The sequence below is a fragment of the Apiospora hydei genome (assembly GCF_038363865.1).
Source record: "Apiospora hydei strain CBS 114990 chromosome Unknown utg000009l_segment0_segment0, whole genome shotgun sequence".
In the NCBI taxonomy this organism is placed as follows: Eukaryota; Fungi; Ascomycota; class Sordariomycetes; order Amphisphaeriales; family Apiosporaceae; genus Apiospora; species Apiospora hydei.
Genome location: NW_027117368.1, coordinates 5,517,988 through 5,537,622, shown reverse-complemented (window position 1 = coordinate 5,537,622; position 19,635 = coordinate 5,517,988). Strand labels below are relative to the sequence as shown.

The window sequence follows — 19,635 nt, the reverse complement described above, 5'->3', positions numbered from 1 at the left end:
ATTTGTTACAGAGAGGGATTTTCTATGTTATATCAGAACTTCTTGTATCCAACACCCTTGACAAAGGTCTGACACCATGGCCCCTGAGTCGCCCCTTTAGCAAGCGCCGTGTACATCTCGCCATGGGCCTCGCCATCGATGGCACCATAAGCCGGCGAGCCGTCGGCCTTGCGCTCATCGGCGTAGTATAACCTAGTAACGAATCGTGTTAATAACTGCCCTATTGCTCGCCAAGATAGATATATGCCGAGGCTAAGATTTGAAAAAAAAAAAAAAACGTACTTGAACCCCTTATCCTTGTACGCCTCCGCCGCGACCTGGATAATGTGCGCCGTCGCCGACTTGCCCACGCCGCTGTCCATCAGGGCCCCGATGGGCATGACGTTGGTGCAGTTGCCCGTGAAGATGAAGGTGCGCGCGGCCGAGGCCGGCAGCGCGGCGAAGGCGAGCGCGGCGTGCTTGGCGGCCATGAAGGCGCTCGTCGTGTTGATGGCGAAGTCGCGGGTGAACTGCTCCAGGGGCAGCGCGAGGGGGTCGGCTTTGTCGTTGGGTTTCCCGGAACTGGCTGCAGTAGTAGCATATTGGGGGTTAGCTGTGGGTATAATGCATATATATGTATGTATATTGATGGAGATAGGCAGACACAGCCGTACCATTGTATACCACGACGGACGGTGGCAGGCCGAATTTAGTCTTGACCGTGTCGAAGATGGCGGGGATGGATTCCGGGTCGGCCAGGTCGCCTTGGACGTGTAGCTCGCTGGCCGTGCTGTTCTCCTCGCGGAGACTCCTGGCTACTAGGGCGATCCGGTATCCGTTCTTGGCGAACGCGGCGGAGACAGACTTTCCCACATTGGCGCCTTGGCCTAGGATGAGGGCGACTGGCGATGTAGAACTCATCGTGTCAGTCGTTGTTGATACAAAGGGTAAAATGTGCACAAGGGCTATGTAAGTCGTCAGGGAGATTGGTGACTTGGAATTTATGGGAGTGTGTTCTGTTGTGTGGAGAGAAGCTTGGTGAAGATCTAGTGTGAGTATACCAGAGATGTTTGGCATTATATATTCATCGTCCACACCCAATCCCGAGTATGTGACGCTTGGTCAGCAAGAACGCATTGCCTATATTACATCTTTCACGAGTTGTATCGCGAGTGAGTTTCATGGCCCGCAACAGTATGCTTTGCAATCAAACAGTTTGTTGGTGAATTGATAATCCATACCCCCCAGGTGTTTTACTTGTCGCTGTTGATTGGTGGGGGTTTTCTGGGAACTGGCAGCGCAAAAAGGGGGCAATTTCCCAATTTGGTAGTACGCCGAACTCACGGGCATGCATGCATGCAATGCCGACGCCATATCCTGGGCTCGCAACTTTCTATTATCATAAGATTCTACTTCACTCAGCATACTGTTTGAAAAGAGAAGCGCGTCGAAGGAGTCAAGGCCCGGATAAAATTACACCAAGCAGATGACACATCAGAAGGGCATAGCAATGTTCAGAGGCCTCAATAAAGAAACAGTCTCACATTCTTAACTGCCTTTAACAGAGAGACTGGAGAATACCATAAACTTCGTCGTATGGTATTCTCTACCTAGTTACCACCAAATACGAGCAAACTTTGCATTCTGACTCCGCCAAAGCCACGCCGCAGTAGCAACTGTCGACCGCGATGCACAGGAAACTCAGCCACGACCAGAACGCTGATATTAGCCTGGCTGACTCCAGCCTCTCCTAGCAGATGCAGTATCGCACAGAGAGTTGCCCCGGAAGCCAACACGTCGTCGACCACTACCACCGATGCACCCCGGGCGACGGCGTCGCGGTCCATCACAATCCTCTTTCCATTAGTTTCTTCCCCTTTCTTGTCGTCGCTTTCGGCGCTCATCGATGTGATGTAGGACGGCGAAGACTTGGCCATGGACACCGTAGGCGGCGGCAGCTTGCCCTCCTCGCGGATCAGCGCTAGGGGTACGCCGACGCGGGCGGCCAGCGCCGACGCGAACACGTAGCCGCCGGCCTCGCAGGTAGCGATATTATCCACATATGTCCAGTCGCCGTGGTTGAAGTGGGATTGCAATAACGATGTGCATAACTCTAGTCCGCCAGTCTGTTGGGCGATTCCGAGCGTGTGGCGGAACTCGACGCCGGGTTGGGGGAAGTCCGGTATCACGCGGACCATAGTTCTCAGTTTCTCAAGCTTCTCGGAGAAGTAGGGGAGCAGGTTTCGCTCAGCGAAAAATTCAATCGGCCATTCGTCTTCTCCTATCGCGTCGTTGTCGAAGACGAAAGTGGGCCGATCAGAATCCAAGGCGGTTATCGAAGTCGTCGGGTTCGGGCCATCGTTATCATCACTATAAGAAGCGCTGTCCAAGCAAGATTGTCCACGGCGGATCTCCCGCGTTGCTTGGCTTGCTTGGACGCGAACTTCGATCACTCTACTGTCGGGCACCAAGTGAGCAAAGCCCGAGACCGGCGACTCGTCTCTCATGCCTGTAATAAGCAACGCGTCCACTTCCGAGTTAGCCGCGTCGTAAACCACATCCAAGAAATGCTCCTCGGCCAGTCGAGGCCGTCCCCGCAACTTATCCTCGTAGAACTCGGTAAGCGTCGTGCGGTGGCGCTCCTTGTATGCACGATCGTAGAGCAGACGGTTTATATCAGCATCGGAAGCCGCTGCGTACTCCCGCTTGGTGGCATCGCTGATGCTAGCCACCCGTGCCTTGAGTTTCCGTTGTCGGTTGAAGACGCAAGCCCACAAATTGGCGCAGTGGTCCTTGCCGGCGCCGGATTCGCCTGTGACTAGGACAATGAGCCTGGGCTCCCTTGGCGCTTCATTGAGGAGAGGACAGGCGTATGCCAGTACGTTCTGGGGATCGAAGGTCTTTTTGAGACAGGCGAGGCGCGGCCTATTTGGTCCAAAGGCCTTGATCGCCAGTGGAGCATCTCGCGGGTCGGGTCCGAGGTCGGCACCGTAGACTCCGTTGCTCAGGGGTAGCAAGGCTTCGACGACACTGTAGACCCAGCGTACTGCGGCCTGAGCTGTTTCGGTTCCATCCTGGTCACGGGACCAGACGCCAGTGACCACACACGCAAAGTCCCAGTCTCGACAGCCGAAAGCAGTGCTATTGGCTGCAATGTCGCGGACCGCTCCACCGCCTTGTAGCAGATGGAGGTAGCAGCATGGCGACGGGCGCGTCTCCATGGCGCTGATCAGGAGGTTGGCAATTTTCTTTGATCCAATAGCTTTTAAGAACACGCATCTCTTGATCGATGAGGTCTTACCGCCGCCGTTTCCGCCATGCATGCCGGAGATGTACATCTCAGTGTCAAACAGGCCGGTGCCGTCCACTATTTTGAGATCAATCTCTGGCCCAAGCAAGTTTTGCATACTCGTTGTTGTATGAGCAGTCGTTGCAGTATTTGTAGAGGCTTCGTACATGGTCACACTCAGATACAACTTGTCTGCCTCCCCGTACAAATACGCGTCTGCGGAACAGTTCCGAGGAAGCTCTTTGGCGGCCTCGTCGAACTTGCGGAGCAGGCACACCGCTTCCGGGCCTTCGTCAAGCGGGACTTTCCAGTCCCGGACCGAGTAGGTTGGGGCTGCGAAAGATTTGAAGGTGACGCTAAGCACGATGCCGAAGTTGGTTCCCGCCCCTTTTATCGCCCATAGCAGGTTGGCTTCGTTATCTGGTCGAATGGCGTCGGCCGGCCGGTGCTGAACTGGCACATTTCCGACGCAGAGGATCTTTTTTTCGAGTCGACGCTCACCAGCACCGCGCCGACGATGGCGTCGCACGTCAATCCGTGCTGTCGTGCCAGATGGCCGATGCCGCCTTGCAGCCACAAGCCTGCGCCGACGCTCGGGCGGGAGCCCAACGGCACGGTCAGACCCGACTCCGATGCTTTGGAGATGATGTCCCCTGCCTTACACCCAGTGCCTACGACAAGCAAAGGCTGAGCTTGCTCTTCGTTGGCTTTGTCTGGCATGACGATGTCTACGTGGTTAAAAGCATCCATGTCCACCGCCACGCTGTCGGGCCAAACGCATTGGCCACCGTGACCGCCGCCGATGACGGTTAGGTTGGTGCTGTGCTCTGTAGCCCACCGGACGCATTCTTGGATATGTTGAATTTCCGTAGGTCGAATGATTGCCGCAGGCTGATGGAGGCGGGCCTCCCGGTTCTTAACCATCCTATCTCCCGTGACGCATGGTACCTTCGCTATAAGCTGGGGCAACGCGGCAGCATGCTGTGTAAAAGCCTTCATAACTTCCGGCGTACCAAACATGAGCCTGCCCTGGTGAGCTCCATCATCATGGCGGCCCAAGTCCCGGCACGCCTTACGCCATTCGTACTGGATGGCCCGACCCATCGCCGTATCATTCTGTACCGCAGACCCGGTGACGAAAGCGGCGAAGCTGTCGAGGGTTTCATCGTCGTCGTCTATGCTGAGGAAGGCCTCCGAGAACGAAGCCGTGCGGTGGGGTACTAGGCCATCGACGTCCAGGGTTTCTTCGCGGTGGAATACCACCACCAGCCCCTGTGCAGGTAGAGGGACTAGCAGTTCCAGCGCCTTCTCTATATACTTTCGCTGGGGGCTCATGCCGTACATGCTGTGACAAAACAGAACGATGTCGTACTTCTCATCCTGCTCGTCCCCGCTGTCCAGAAGAAAGGGGCCACGGTGGATGAGGGCGGGGTCCCCAGTGCCGGCAGCGGTGATGATGACTGGGGTATCTGGCCGATCAAATTCTCCAGCCTGGTGGCGAACAGCTCGCTCCGCTCGAAGGCGGTGTATCTCGTGATCTTCTGTCTTTGGTGGCCCGGTAGGTATCCCAGTACGCTTTTCGGGCCAGGCCCGATCTCGAGGACGGAAACCCGATCCCGGGAGTTGAAAAGCGGCGTGAGTGCTCGGTTTAGTTGGGGGATGATGAAATTTTGGTACGTCGACCATCCCGCGCCCTGGGAGATGCTGTCGAAGCCATCGCTATACTGCGCATCGGAGAGCGGTTGTGTAAAGGGTGGGTCTGTACAATTGGCCCTCTGCTTGAGGGTCTCTATGAGGGAAGTTAGGGAAGCCATCGTGGATTAATGAAGTGTGTGTGGGCATGCTATTGCTTTTGATACCAAAGGCTGTAGTGGCGGAGCCCAGATTCTGGTTTATGTACAATTGGAAAAGGGAGAATGCCTGATCGCAAGAATAAATTGAAGTCATTCGGAGTCTTCTAGCAAACCGTTTCATGCATTCACTTGCTAGTTTTCTTGAAAGTCACATCGATTGGGTGTATGTTTTGTTTAATGCCATGGTCATTCATCAATATACAAACCTGCGCAGTCACTATAGCATATTCGTCTGGCACCTGGCTATCAAGCAGCCCGGCAATGACTCGGGGAACTTGCTTGTAAGGCCATTTTCAGTTGGACAAGACGCAAGGGCAGTCAATGTACGACTTCCTTTAGTGGTAAGGCACAGTCTCGCAAGATAGCTTGATTTTCCAACCGAATGGTCGGTATCATGGTGTTGTTCCTCGTCAGACTGCACTGAGCTTGTTTGAACTCATGGTAGTGATCGAGGGTGATAAGTGTGGCAGATCAGCTGTTTTCTCTCGGTGCAAGTAACCTTCGTAAAAGCCATCCACGTCATTGGAATAGATGCTCCTGCTCAGTCCGCCAGAATTTTAAGTAGCTAACGAAGTATCTGATGGTCCCCTTTTGGGAGTTTACCATCCCTAAGACGGAAATGCAGAGAGCCCTAGCATAAATGGCAAGGAAGGAAAATGTGAGCAACCCCCTATAACGGGGGTTAGCAGCGCTTCTAGAGCTGTGGCAGTGGAGACGAGCATGCTTGCCGGACGGGCAGCTATGAGGCCAAGTCATCAAGGCCGGAGCTAAGCACCAAGCCAATTTGGCAGAACACAAGGTAGAAACCGTGATGGAGATATCTTGGTTCACGTTGATGTTGACTCACTGACATTTGTCTCCTGGGGGTGCATGATGACAAGTATCTCGAGCTGGGAATATTCGTCAATCAATCATCCATTCAGAGTAGAGTAACCCGGCCGCCAACCGCAGGGGTAATGGATCTTCATATTATGGTGCCAATATGATATGGAGCAGTCAGGGCCAGCCGTCGTTCAAGAAAGTCATTTTGGTGCAGCTGAAATGGGATTTACAGAGCTATTGACTAGCGCAGCCAGCCACAGCGACGGTTCTAGCAATCCAGTATCCCCAAATTCGATTAGTATGTCCCCCGGCGTTGAAGCTAAGAGCTGCCTCTATACCCGAAGCTCGGTAGTCTTCTAGACCAAAGGCACCGGCTATGTTGACGATAATCAAACTAGAAAAATCGTTTGTACAAGAAGGAGCGAATCGCTCCCATGACCCGGCATTCGGGTTTGCTCTTGCAACTCCCGTTGTTGGTCGTCTCGCTCACCACAGTCATTCATTACCGACCTGACATTCCTTTGCCAAAATGAAACACTCTTTTACCCGGCTACTGTTGGCCAGCTCCTTGGGAGGAGCGGCCATGGCAGCCATCCCATGCTCCTGCAAGAACAAATGCGCCCTGTCCGTATTGAACGCAGCAGACCAGGGCGCCACCGAGTTCTGCCAGGGCATTTCGCTGTCGCCCGTCACAGACATAACCCAATTGCCGCTTTTTGCTAGCCCCTGTACCGACTTCAAGGACTTTTCCGCGCAGGTTGGCCACGCCTGCGCGTGCTTGCAGAAGGTGAGCGCCTCGGCCTCGTCGACGTGCAGCTACTTGACGCCTACCGCGGGCGGAACTACCTGCGCAGCCACGACGGCCACGGTGTACGTGACCAGCACGGGCAGTTGCTGTGCTTCGGCGACGCTGAGCTCGGACCCAACAAGCTGCCCTTCGGCAGCGACCATCACGGAGACGTCGACGGCCATCAGCATCGTCAGCTCAGTATCGATCCTGGTGTCGGGGTCCACCGTCACAGCCACGCCGTCTACTGTCACAGTCACGCCGTCTCCGGTTGTGAGCACGACCATCGTTAGCTCCGTCACGACCGAGACTGTTACGACCGCCGCTACCGCCGCCGCCACCACCATCCCACAGCATAACTCGTGTCTAAAGCCGATTCAAAACGGCAACTTCGACGATGGCCCATCCGATTCGGACCAATATAGCAACCGCCTGTACCCCTGGATCGCCTATTCCAACAGCGAGCAGCCCTACTATTACATCGTACCGGCGCCCGGCCAGGGACGTGGAGGCAGCAATGCGCCGGGCCTTACCTTCAATCTAGATACTGCGCCGGGCCCTGTGTTCCAGTATTCGATCGGGCTCGAGCAGTACGTCACGGGCTGCTACGACCACCCCGAAGTCGGGTACACCGTCGCCGGCTACTTCAAGGCGACCGACGGGGCCGTGTCCCTGTGGGTCGACTTCAGCGGCTGCCAGCGCCTCGGCCCCCTGCCAGACCACCTCGTTCCAGCCCACCCTGGGCGCCCCCAACGCGGACGGATGGCGGTACTTTGAGACGAATGTCTGGAGGCCCGGGCTGACCAACTTGCCCATCCTCGTTACGCTGCGGAGCCGTGTAGACGTCAGTGCCAGGATAGAGGTATACGATATGTACTTCGACGATATCGTGATGAAGACATACCGCTCTGACGGCACCCTCATTAGCTGAGCGTAGGGTGGGTAGAAGACGGCAAGGAAGGAAGGGAGCAGCCCGGGCATCCACCCAACTTGGACCAGCTTCATGGCTCTTCATAGGGTGGCGTTCGGGGAAGTGCAAACACTACCTAGTTTTGTATATGCATGTATGTTAGGTAATCAGTAATCCAAATATTGTCGCAATTGATCACCGACATCATCTCCATGTTCTTTTGGCAAACAATGACCGATCGTGACAGGAATGCCCGCATTGCAGAAATGAAAGGGCGACAGGAGAAGAAAAAGCCGAGACTTGGGGAAACGATGCGCTGTAGCCACTAAAACTTGGGCGTTGACCCCGGCAAACTCTTACCCCATGTTTCGGACCTTGCTCCTTGCAAGCTGGGCTGGCTGCTGGCTGCCAACCATCATCAATGATCCATTTTTGCAATCTGTATGCATTCCTTAGCGGGAGATCCTATCTGATTGACTCGAACCCGCTGCAGTGTGCTTCGTGGAGCGCTCCAAAAGCATTGTGTGATTGCAATTGAGAGGCCGGTCAGAGTATTGTAAAAAAACGACATCAACATGACCAGCACGGTTGCTTCAGTTGGTTTCGTTCTGTTCTAGCGCAAGTACCTACTGTAGCGTTGGTGCAGCACGAACAAAAACCTTCCTCTGTGGCTGGTTACAGCTACAGCTACACAGAGAGAGCCAGTCGGAAGTCCTAAGTTGCATTCCACAAGGGTGCATATTTTCCGAAATTTCAGTGTTGACATCACACCACAGCTTCCAAAATAACAAAATCCGAATATTGTTCACCGTTTTGCAGGACCACACCCTCCGCGAAAAGGGCCAAGACGGGTTACGGCAACTGGCGAACTGGACGCGCGTGCCCTGTAGTCCACAACGGATAACTTAGCCGTCAGGTCTTAGCAGCACGTCCCAGGCCCGCAGCCCGTTCTAGAGCACCGAAAGGGAGGAAGGACGAGAAAGAATGCCGTCATGCCACTTTGGTTCAATTGACTTCTCTTTTTTTGCCGGGCGTCCATAGGCTGAGGAGGATTTGGTCCGGCGGATTGCCTACAGGGCTGGCTTTCTGGGCTGATGAGTAAGTAAGTAAGATGAGCTGGCCACCGGGTGAAACAAGTGTGGTTCAAGCTTTGCCAAGTTTTTTGGTCGCTATGACGTGGGTGACGGCAAGCCCACAAGCCAACGAAAACCCGATTGCTGCAGTTTGTTACACCCCCCCTGACGCTGGCAGGCTGGGGAAACGACGGCGCTAGAACGGAACTCGCATCGCGCAGAATAATTAGAGCTGGTGACTATTGATCTCGATTCCGCATGTCCCAGTGTTACCCGACAAGCCCTGGCCAGAATGGGATTGCGATATGGTGCCGGCAGCCGACATTTCTCAAACGCTGTCCAGAACGAGCCATGATGATGTTAAGCGGCAGTGACGTCAAGACGCTAAAGCCACTGGCTCCTTGCAGCGTGCGAGCTCTGCTGTGCCGGAGAGTTTGCAGCCAGTGGCTTATATCTTTGGGGCACCGCAGCTGCGTTTTCCTCGTGCCTTTCCTGCTTGTGAACCATCAAGAATCATTACAGCACTTCAGACCTGTTCAACTCTGTTCTACCTAGCTATCTTCGAGATCAGCTAGCCAGAGGCTACTCTCTGCCTCGTTCCGTCGTTCCGACCTATCGAAGCCCTCACTCAAGAAGGAAGACACCGAAAAGATGGGTCTCTTCAACAAGCAGACGCGCCAGGAGCCGGCGCAACCCCGAGCTGCCAAGCCCAAGCGCGGTGGCCTCTTCGGCGGTGGCAGGAAGAACAAGACCGCCACCCACGCCGGCGCCTCTTACACCATGGCCCAGCGCCCCACCTTCGGCCAGTGGTTGAAGCACACCTGGCTCGACATCCTCACCATGGCCGCCATGGGTGCCCTCGGTCTCGGCGTCTACATGGCCCACCCTGCCCCGACCCGCTCCTTCGCCGTGCAGTTCTCCGACGGCGAGGTCGTCCACCCCGAGTTCGCCTACCCCCTGCGCAAGGAGATCATCCCCATTGTCGCCGCCGCGCTGCTTGCCGCCTTCATCCCCATCATCGTCATCCTCATCTGCCAGATTCGCATCCGCTCGTTCTGGGACGTCAACAACGCCGTCATCGGCCTGCTGTACTCGCTCATCACCGCTGCCGTGTTCCAGGTCTTCATCAAGTGGCTCATCGGTGGCCTGCGCCCGCATTTCCTCGACGTCTGCAAGCCCGACATCAGCCGCGCCAGCAATGCGCCCGGCGTCAAGGGCGCCGGCTACAACGGTGCCGGCTTCACGGGCATCTACTACACCTCGGAGATCTGTACGGGCGACCCCAAGGAGATCAACGACTCGCTCGAGTCCATGCCTTCCGGTCACACCACCGCGGCCTTTGCGGGCTTCGTCTACCTGTACCTCTACCTCAATGCCAAGCTCAAGGTCTTCTCCAACTACCACCCCGCCATGTGGAAGCTGATCGCCATCTACGCGCCGCTTTTGGGAGCTTGCCTGATTGGTGGTGCCTTGACTATTGACGAGTACCACAACGTAAGTCTCGAACCATCTCCCTCCATTACCTCCACATTACATACATAATCTAACTTCAATTGACATATAGTGGTATGATGTCCTCGCTGGAGCCATCATCGGAACCGTCATGGCTTTCTCTGCTTACCGCATGGTGTACGCCGCCATCTGGGACTTCCGCTTCAACCACATCCCCTTGAACCGCGGTGTCCCCTTCTCGTACTCCGGCGGATCTGGAGCTCGCTCACGCCATGTTCACCCGCAAGGCCGGTTGGGGCAGCGGAGCTATGGGTGCCCACGGTGGCGACAAGCACCTCGGCGGTGAGGGCCACGGCTTCCACAACGACGGCGCCTACAACAACGGTACCGGCATGGCGCACTCGCGCAAGCCCGTCGGCCATGGTGTTGGTGCTAGCAACGGCGTCAGTCATGCTCCCGCCACCCATGGTGATAACATGGTCTAAATGACAGCGAACTTGTCGCATGCGCTTTGGAAATAAGCGCGTTGCCGAGTTTGACACTGTGCCTTCACTGTTGGATGTAGCTCTTTTACGCGATAGAAGAAGAAGTTCGGCAGCGAAGGGCACGACTTTTAACGAAAATCACGAAACAAAGCCTAATGGAGTTAGGTGTTTGCAGGTTATGAAGGAGAGCACGTTTCCTTAGGAGATACCCGAATATCATAATAATAATATCACTTTTCAATATGCACCATTCAATGCTCCTCGTTGATTCTGCTGCAACTTGGTGTTTTCCCTACTTAATGTGGGGCTGGGCATTGCTGCCTGCTGGTTTTGGCGGCGTATTCTACTGTGCCGCTTCGAGTGTTGTGTTGTTCGCACTGAGTCACCGCCACGAAGATGATTCTCTATGAAGTATATCTGCCGGCTTCAATGACTAGAATACTTTTATAGTCTAGCGACACTCTATTCTCATATGAATGTCTAGTATTCAACGATCCATGGCGTCTTTTGCCGATTTGCCGCCCGAACTCCTGCGGCCAATCATCGAGTACGCCGTCCTTGTTCGCGAAGGCGAAATCCCCCGTTCTTACACACACGTTGGGCTTTGTGCGATATTGCGATTGCGAGAGGTCAACAGTATGATGATACCCGTCCCGTTACTTTCTTTAACATCACTGATCCCCCCTCTCTATATTTAGAAGTATTCGACGCCGAAGTGCTGGCAGCGGTCGCGCGGCTCGAGATCTTCCGCCGCCTCGCCAGGAACACCCGCGCCATACCTTGGTATGAGACGCCCTGGGACCCGCCCCGGACGGGCGAGGAGCCCGCCGTCACGTCCGAGACCCGGTTCCTAGCGCGCTACCTGCTCGGCCGCCCCCACGCGCCCGAGGACCGCTGGGACGCCAACCTCTCGGCGTACCTAAATACGCTGCTCGACCTAGTCTTGGCGGCCGAGGGGTCGCCCGCCGCCGACGACGATGAAGGGAGACTGGCGTACATGTTGTGCTTGTGTCGGCACTACATGGGCGTGCGGCTGGCCCAGGCCCGCGAGAGGATGTGGGGGTGGGCTTTCGAATGGCCGGCGGCCATGTACTCGGTCCCGGACCTGTTCAACCGTACGATTTCGACCTTCGCCAGCGGTCCGCTCGAACGCCACCTGCTGGCGTGCCAGTCGGTCATCGACGCCTCCGCGGGAGGCTTGACGTCGGCATTCCATGCGGATCCCGATTTTGCGCCGTGGCTTCGGGACAAGGACAAGCGCGGGTCCCAACCTCTCGGAGACAGCCTGCGCGCCTTCATCCTCGGCTCGACCATGGACCGGTTCGTCGCCGTGCTGGATCCAATCCGCGGCGTCGGCTTCAACGACGACGAGCGGGACTGTCTCGTCTGGGCGGTCCAGAGCGGCCAGCTGGCCAAGGTCAAGTACATGATGAGCTGGCCGGGCCACCGCTCGCACCAGCCGTTCGGCGACAAGTTCGAGCGCGCCGTCGTCGAGGCCGTGCGCCTCCGGCGGCGCGACATGGTCGCGTACCTGTTCGGGCTGCACCGGTGGACGGGCCGCCTTTGCGCGTGGATCCCGGTTCACGCGCGCTCGGTCGACGTGACGACCATGGCCCTGCTGCTCGCCTGCCGCCACGGCGACCTCGAGACCGTCCGGCTCTATTTCCGCTACATGCCCGAGGCCGAGTTCGCACGGCAGCATCCGCACCTCCGCCGGAACGCGCTCATGTACGCCTGTCGTTCGGGGAATCCGGAGCTTGTCTCGTTCCTGCTTTCTCGGGAGTCTACCACGACGGTCACGGAAGGTGTAGTAGAAGGATCGGAGAATGACAGTCGCTGCCGTACATGCAACAATGGTACTCAGTCCTTGAGCGAAGATGGGTACCAGACATGTTGTGGGGAGGAGGGAGGGTTCGGGCCCATCTTCGTGGCCGCGACCAACGGGAATACTCGGATCGCGCAGCTCGTACTCGACGCCGGCCGTCCGGTCTCCGCGATACAGTATCAGAAGGCGGCCGCCGTAGCCGTCGAACTGGGCCACGACCGATTCCTACAATGGATACTCGAACACGCGGGACCCGAACTCACCGAACCGACCGCCGAGTTCGACCTGCTGGGCCTGACTTGCGTCCGGGGCAGTGTCAGGACCCTGGAGGTCCTCGCCGCGAACGGACTTCTGCAGGACCGGTTGCTGTGGGCCGAAGACTGCTGCCTTCCGTACCGGCTGGAGGGGAATGCGCGGGTCTACCCGCAGCGCCGGTACGAGAAGCCCGCCCTGGTGGCCATGGTCTGGAAACGGGACGACATCTTGCAGTACCTGCTCGCCCGCGGGTTCGAAGGCGTGGCCGATCCGCTGGAGACCTCTGTCAAGGACGGATGGAGGGAAGGATGGATCCCCCGGCGCCCGACGCCCAAGGTCAAGCCGTTCGGGTGGCGAGGCATCGAGTCGGTTACGCTGGAGCAAAAAGACGAGATGTTATTCAAAGGCGTATATATATTCTAGCCATGACATATATCTGTACGTACTTGGCGAATATAAGTGCCATCCAACAGCCGTTGGCCATTCCACTTCGCGGCTACTAGCCGCAACACCGTGAAACGAAAGGAACAGCATCTGAGGTTCTGCCGTGTGCTCGGGGATTTTCTCTGGCCACCAGTTATGTTAGCAAGGTGCCCCCTTTCTGCAAGTCCTCCTTATCTGACTCCGAACCTGGAAAGTTGTTTTGATATAAGTATGTCAGAGGTCCTAAGCAAGTCACAAGTCATTCTTTGCTTGTTTTTTATACAATTTTAATCCTGGTTTGGATGATCGATGATGTGTTTCAGTGATATGAGGCTCGATGTGCTGGCAATACGTCACTGGATGCACTACACCATCTAGACTTGTAGTCAGGATTGCTCACGCCCGGATACTTTCACGAACAAACGGTCTCGACGCACTCATGTGCATTAATCGTCAGGACAACTAAGCTAACGATATCCAACTAGGTGACTCGCCGTTACAGTGCTTCTATACTGGAGTGTATAAAGCCGGATTTTATAACCATCCATACATCTCAATATCTCTACCCAACAACCCAGCCCATTTCCGAATGCAGGAAACACAATGATGAACGAAGATTTCGAAGATTTAAAGGCGTATAGTAGAAGGACGTATGCAACCAGCATGTTCTTCCGCAACTATGTGCTACCTGCATTAGTCCCTCTCTTCATATTGGCCATATTACTGCCGGTATTTTCCCAAGTGTCTGATGGCTCTGGCTATTCCACACTACTAATCGACGAGTCCTGCGACGGCACTCAAACAGAAACCATTCGACAGGCCCACCGCGACGCCGCTGATCTGGCCTTCACAGCCTTGGACATTGACCGAAATGAAACATCGGCCATATACAAATATAGTATCAACTTTGACAGCACAGCCGCCATCGACTATTTCGGCTCTCCGAGCGAAAACTTTGCGTACCGCGAGCACATCCTCCGGACCCTGACGCGGGCATCCAAAATCAACGCAGGCTGGAGCGGCGGCGGTGGCAGTTCCAACAATCACCCCATCATCAAAGTGACCTGCAACGACCCCAAGGGCCGATGCGGGACCGCTGCCAGCACTGCCTACACCTACAACGGCCTGGACCAGAAGCACCCCCTGATCAACTACTGCCCGGGCTTCTTCCAGACCCTCCGCTCGCACAGCGACGCGTGGCATCGGATGCGGGACGGCCCGGCGCCGCCCGACGCGTGGCACAATGTCCGGAACCTGCGCAGCCAGGCCTCGACGGCGCTGCACGAGCTCCTGCATATCAACTCGAGCTGGCCCAGCAACGTCTGCGCGGGCGGCTGCGCCGACACGCTGCAGGGCCTCGACGGCGGCCGGCAGATGGTCTGGACGTACCGCGCCGGGCTCGCCAAGCTGCTCGCGCGCCGCGACGTGGCGGCGGCGGCGCGGACGGCTGACAACTATGTATACTACGCCATGGCGCGCTGGATGGAGGTCAAGGACGCGGCGCAGTATCCGCCCTACCCCGTGGCGTGGAGCCCGGTACAGTCCCGGCAGTGGAACGAGGACAGGGAGGCCGGCGAGCCCGGGGCGCCGCTCCCCGGCACGACGGATCTGGAGGAGATGGATGTCAGAGACGATGAGAGGCCTGATGTCTATAAGCCCGTTTACTCCGGAGATGCATATCCGGTCTGGTACGCGCCTATCCTGGAGACCATGGAATCAGCGTCCGGCAATGTGACGGTGGACGTCCAGCAGCCGCCCCCGGCCAATAAGTCAGCGACATACAGTGATCCTGATCCGGATACGATCAAGTGCAGCTCCAGCGACCAGTCGCCCTCGTATTTCGACTGCGTACGCACTTTCCAGTCCGATTTGTACCGAGAACTCTCGGTAAACCAGGGAAAGAAGGGAGAAAATCAAGTGGCAACGGTAGGTTATCCCGGTTTTTCTTTTCCTTCCTTCGCCCGGATGTTCCTGGTTCCCCAGTTGTGGGTTCGTGATTGCTAACCTATGAATTTGATAATATAGTATGTCGAGACGTGTGCCATCAATATCTCCTTCCTGGAAGACTGGGACGACAGGTGCAATGCGACGCTGGGCGATGTCACAGATCACGCCAGGGGCATCTTTCGCAAGTGCAACGACGGCCAGCTGGGTCCAGACGGCCGCTGCGAGGGCCAGGTTGCATTCACGGTCCCCCACTGTCCTGCTGATATTCAGATTGTGCGTGCCACGGTAGACGGGTAGTTTAAAGTACAGTCCGGAAGCAAAGGCTTATTTGAAGACTTGATCAATTATCTAACCCCCTTCACTACTAAAAGCGGTTTAAGGATGGCGGTCTTGGTGGTGATTCACTCTCTACTACTTTGTATAGCTTCCTTGTGCTTTTTATTTTTTAAACCCTTTACATTTATGTTCAAAGAGTATGATAGCTTTGAAATAAAAGAAACCTTTTATCCTACGCCATTCCATCCGCCTGATAAGTTATTCCAGCTTGCCAAGCTTAGCAGGAGAACCCGCAGTCCAGATCAACCGAATATTGGTCACCCATGAAAATGTCGTTGCGAAACCCGTCATATTTGCCCACTTTGCAGTGGTCATTTTGGGTGCCGGCAGCCCCCGAATCCCAGTGCTGGTCGCCGTACTCGAAGGTGGCGACGGCCCCGTCTCCGTGGAAGATGTTCATGCGCAGTTCCAGGGGCAAGCCGCCGGTGCCGGCGGGCACGGCGCCAACAATGGTTCCGCGATTATGGCTCTCGAACACGCTCTCGTCCTGCAGCTGGGACTGCCTGCTGTCGAAGACTTTGACGAACGCCTTCACATTGGCGTCATGTCTCTCGCCGCGGAGGTGGAGGCCGCACCAGCCGCCCTCGAAGCGCTTCTCTACGCCGGTGGTCTTGTTTGCGGCGGGGATGGGAGCGGCCAAAGACTTGGCGGCAAGGCCAAGGATGGCCAGGAAGATGGTTGTGGCGTGCATTTTGATAAGGGTATAAGGTATTTGGGTTGGTGACGATGATAAGATTTGAATGTGGTTGAAGCAGACGAGTTGATGTGTCGTGTCTTTGGGTTGGTTAATGGCTGTTGGTGATGATTGATGATTGATGATGAATAGTATTTTAAGCAGACAAGAGAGGAAGCGAGGGCAGCTCTTTATACCTACTACAGGTCGCAATCGGAGAAAGGGTAGCATGTATTCGCATTCTCCGGTATACATCTCCGGTATATGTCCAAGGTTTTCATTAAGCTTTTGTCTACATATGGAAGTCGTATAGTGTTTTTGTTCTTAAGTTTATATTAGCAGCTAACCAGGAACCCTTCCGCGCACGTGTATACCAGACTGCCTTTGAGAAACTCCCATAACGAGCTGCGAGGTTGCATATCGGAGATTCAGGAGCGAAGGTATGATGTGCAGAACTCACCAAGTTCCATCCGAATTCGCACAACTAGAAACTCGGCCTTCTCCAAGTGAGAGTTGCAGAACATCCGCCTATCCAGTAACCGCGCAAGCGAAGTGCCGCTCGACGGGCGATGAGATTAGCAGGGGAACCCGCAGTCCATGTCAACCGTGTTTCTATTGGGCCAATGGGCCTTATGATCCCACTCGCCAACGCTGCATCGATCATTCTTGGTGCCGCTCTGGCCCGATTCCCAGTGCTCGTCACCGTACACGAAGGTAGCCTGTGTGGTCATGTCAGATTAGTACGCGCATTTCCCACGACTCCATACCGCCAACGAGACCTAAGGCACAAGAAAACGGAGAGGGGGACCTACCGGGTTCTCGTCGCCGTTGGTAACGTGGATTTCTAACTCATTGGGAAGGCCGTTGCCACCGATCTTTCCCGATATGACGTTGCCCTTGGCCCTGAAGGCCTGCTCGGCGACCACATTGTGGTCAGCATCGAAGACCTTGACGTCGGCCTGGTACCGCTCCCACCCCCGCTGGATATGGACGTGAACACCGCACAAGCCGCTCTTGAAGCGCTTCTCGACGGCGACCTCGTGGGCGGGGGCGGAGGTCGGGGCCGCTAGAGATGTGGTGCCTAGGCCAAGGATGGCCATGAAGACGGCGGTGGCGTGCATTTTGATGATGTACCTGTTGTGATGGTGGTGGTGGTGGTGATGATGAGCGATAAGATTGTTTTTCAAGCAAGCACAGTCGTCTAATATTTCTATTTTCCTTGTGTCTTTTTTGGGAGTGATTTTAATCCGATGCCGACTTATCGCAAAAGGGCTCAAAACACACGTTCCATACTGACCAAGAAACCGAGTTAAGAGAGTACTGGATCTTTGAGTTATCTCAATATCGAAACCCCACACCACAGACTCTAAAAACATATCAACTGCCATCATATGGGCCGAGAGAGAAGAAAAAAAGCTTTGTTGACAGCCACCGGAGAGTGCGAAACCCTCTCTCCCCTCTTGGCGACTTGCAGTTTCGCAGTCCACTTAGACTTCTGGAGGCCTTCGACAGTGATACATATTGGAGAGGGTAAGCAAAGGGGTTTATACGCAGCAAACCAGTTTCATAGTGAGAAACTTCATAGGACTGGATTCCTTTGCGATCCCTCAGGGAGTCGATCTGGCGAGGATCCATTACTGCATTCAGCAGAATCATCGGCAGTTTGTCTTACAAAGGCACCTCAAACTACGTACATGAGCTGAGGACAGCGCTTCTAGAGAATTGATGCGACACTGTACCCCGATATGAGCCACAGTTTACTGCGCTCATTGGCTCCCATTCTTTTCCACAGCGCCACTCTGACGTCTTTCCACCGAGAGCTGCGCTGTGCTGCTCTATGCTCGAGGATGGTATGTATTGCCTATGGCAGTTCACCTAGAAGACATACTGCAACTCATCGTCAGCTCATAAGCTTGACGGGACAGGCAATAGATATTGGGCTTTGAGTAAACGTACCGGGATGAACAAGTAAGGCACCTCCTTCTCGTATCTCTTGTAGGCCTCGCCGTACTTCCTCCGAGAGCGATCAATATCCCGCTTGACTCTGTGGGCCATCATGACCATGAAGAAAACGAAGTAGAACCAGGGGAAGAAACTCCTGAGGGTAGATAGCATCGCCGGTCAGCCTTGTTATCTATCGACACGAAAGTGTGAGACTCACTTGAAACCGGTGGTCAGGCCCCAGGACATGGAGAAGAACATGTCGGGCACGTAGTTGGGCTTCCGCACAATGGCGAACCAACCATCGCACAGGATCCGATCGCCCACGTCGGTCTCAATGACACGCGGGTTCTCAATGAACTGCCACGGGACCTGGGGGAAGGTGTTGCGCTTAACGAGCTGCCCCTTTTCGTGGTGCCGGAAGGAGTTCTTTTGGCCGTTCGCGCTGTCCCACATCCAGTACATGAACAGATAGGCGATAATGAGGGCAGATAGTGCATATGGGTTCCAGTGGTACTCGTCCGGATGATGGTTCGCAAGATACAAGGCGCAATGGCAATAGCTGAAGGGCACGCCTGCTAAGTTCCAGAACGTGAGCATGAAGCCGAGCTTTTCGTAGTACATATCCCTGGAGTACGTCACATTCGAGTCAGCTTACATACTTTCAGCAGATTTGGGAACCGCTTACCAGGAGGTGATGATGGACTGCTCCGCCTTGCTGCATGCGTTGGCATAGAGCCAGTGCGCCATGACTAGGAATGCGACCTCTCCGGAGATATATCCATACGTCTCGTACTGGCGAGCAGCAACAGAAGACGAGATGAAGAACAATATGAACCAAGGGATGCGAACTTCATAGAACATCTTGAAGTCCAGGATGCCGATGCGCGGGTTGAGTTCGGCTCCGATAAAGAAATCGTAGATGTGATATCCCGTCAATCGATGAGTCCGGCCACGGAGAAAGGCTTGGACATACACGATGACACTATTCAGAAACCCCGAAAAGATGGCGACGCTCATGAGGGGCCCGAACTCGTCGATCAGTGTGTACAAGGGAAAGATCCTCGTGATATGTAGCACGGCGGCGAGGGCGATGGTGAGGTAGAAGCTGGAGTATGCCGAGCAGTAGTAAGGCAAACGCTTCCCTCCTTCATGGCGCAGGGGTCGGCCTTGGTTGTATACACCGGGCATGTAGCAGTACATGACGGCTTCCACGACGAAGAATGTCCAGTAGATGGCCCATGCCTTGGGGGTCGGAAAGGCGCCGTCGTAGGCAAGGTCGAAGAGATGGAATCCGAACTCAGGCCAGGACTGTTGAGCGTCGGGGAAGGGGATCTGGCCGTCGTAGTAGGTCGCTCCGATCCACATGTACCACATGAGGAGAGGAAAGCCGATCATGAGGCCAAGACAGCCAAGGGAGCCACCAAACTCGAACTCGTCGGACTCGCCATCGGTGAACTTTGGGGTTGCTTTGGATGTCTTGTCGGCCAATGGGACCACTGGGGGAGGGGTTGTTCTTTGTTTCGTACCCATTTTGGGCTCTTTTAAGGGAAGTAAGGGGGTGTTGTTGGGGATTTTGATGAAG

The 19,635-nt window shown here is 55.3% G+C and overlaps 10 protein-coding genes across 10 annotated transcripts; 3 read left to right on the top strand and 7 right to left on the bottom strand.

The window, feature by feature from the left end:
• Positions 1–32: 32 nt before the first annotated feature.
• On the bottom strand, positions 33–900 carry PG997_013554 (uncharacterized protein; the record flags this gene model as incomplete). Its single annotated transcript, XM_066817868.1, has 3 exons — positions 33–192; positions 283–565; positions 654–900. The coding sequence occupies 3 exons, from the start codon at positions 898–900 to the stop codon at positions 33–35; spliced, it is 690 nt and encodes a 229-aa protein (XP_066663560.1).
• Positions 901–1,589: 689 nt separating this feature from the next.
• On the bottom strand, positions 1,590–5,082 carry PG997_013553 (phosphoribosyl transferase domain protein; the record flags this gene model as incomplete). The annotated part of the gene is made up of 3 exons (XM_066817867.1): positions 1,590–3,746; positions 3,770–4,661; positions 4,730–5,082. 3 exons carry the CDS (start codon positions 5,080–5,082, stop codon positions 1,590–1,592), a joined length of 3,402 nt encoding a protein of 1,133 aa, XP_066663559.1.
• Positions 5,083–6,493: 1,411 nt separating this feature from the next.
• Positions 6,494–7,017, bottom strand: PG997_013552 (uncharacterized protein; the record flags this gene model as incomplete). Its single annotated transcript, XM_066817866.1, has 2 exons — positions 6,494–6,622; positions 6,775–7,017. The coding sequence occupies 2 exons, from the start codon at positions 7,015–7,017 to the stop codon at positions 6,494–6,496; spliced, it is 372 nt and encodes a 123-aa protein (XP_066663558.1).
• A 253-nt stretch (positions 7,018–7,270) lies between these two features.
• Positions 7,271–7,735, bottom strand: PG997_013551 (uncharacterized protein; the record flags this gene model as incomplete). The annotated part of the gene is made up of 1 exon (XM_066817865.1): positions 7,271–7,735. The coding sequence occupies one exon, from the start codon at positions 7,733–7,735 to the stop codon at positions 7,271–7,273; it is 465 nt and encodes a 154-aa protein (XP_066663557.1).
• A 1,629-nt stretch (positions 7,736–9,364) lies between these two features.
• PG997_013550 (uncharacterized protein) lies at positions 9,365–10,650 on the top strand (the record flags this gene model as incomplete). Its single annotated transcript, XM_066817864.1, has 3 exons — positions 9,365–10,207; positions 10,278–10,394; positions 10,453–10,650. 3 exons carry the CDS (start codon positions 9,365–9,367, stop codon positions 10,648–10,650), a joined length of 1,158 nt encoding a protein of 385 aa, XP_066663556.1.
• Positions 10,651–11,147: 497 nt separating this feature from the next.
• Positions 11,148–13,153, top strand: PG997_013549 (uncharacterized protein; the record flags this gene model as incomplete). Its single annotated transcript, XM_066817863.1, has 2 exons — positions 11,148–11,286; positions 11,349–13,153. 2 exons carry the CDS (start codon positions 11,148–11,150, stop codon positions 13,151–13,153), a joined length of 1,944 nt encoding a protein of 647 aa, XP_066663555.1.
• A 663-nt stretch (positions 13,154–13,816) lies between these two features.
• PG997_013548 (uncharacterized protein) lies at positions 13,817–15,397 on the top strand (the record flags this gene model as incomplete). The annotated part of the gene is made up of 2 exons (XM_066817862.1): positions 13,817–15,040; positions 15,179–15,397. 2 exons carry the CDS (start codon positions 13,817–13,819, stop codon positions 15,395–15,397), a joined length of 1,443 nt encoding a protein of 480 aa, XP_066663554.1.
• A 256-nt stretch (positions 15,398–15,653) lies between these two features.
• On the bottom strand, positions 15,654–16,127 carry PG997_013547 (uncharacterized protein; the record flags this gene model as incomplete). The annotated part of the gene is made up of 1 exon (XM_066817861.1): positions 15,654–16,127. The coding sequence occupies one exon, from the start codon at positions 16,125–16,127 to the stop codon at positions 15,654–15,656; it is 474 nt and encodes a 157-aa protein (XP_066663553.1).
• Positions 16,128–16,684: 557 nt separating this feature from the next.
• PG997_013546 (uncharacterized protein) lies at positions 16,685–17,230 on the bottom strand (the record flags this gene model as incomplete). The annotated part of the gene is made up of 2 exons (XM_066817860.1): positions 16,685–16,828; positions 16,922–17,230. 2 exons carry the CDS (start codon positions 17,228–17,230, stop codon positions 16,685–16,687), a joined length of 453 nt encoding a protein of 150 aa, XP_066663552.1.
• A 754-nt stretch (positions 17,231–17,984) lies between these two features.
• PG997_013545 (uncharacterized protein) lies at positions 17,985–19,583 on the bottom strand (the record flags this gene model as incomplete). Its single annotated transcript, XM_066817859.1, has 4 exons — positions 17,985–17,996; positions 18,066–18,207; positions 18,271–18,678; positions 18,739–19,583. 4 exons carry the CDS (start codon positions 19,581–19,583, stop codon positions 17,985–17,987), a joined length of 1,407 nt encoding a protein of 468 aa, XP_066663551.1.
• Between the last annotated feature and the right edge of the window lie 52 nt (positions 19,584–19,635).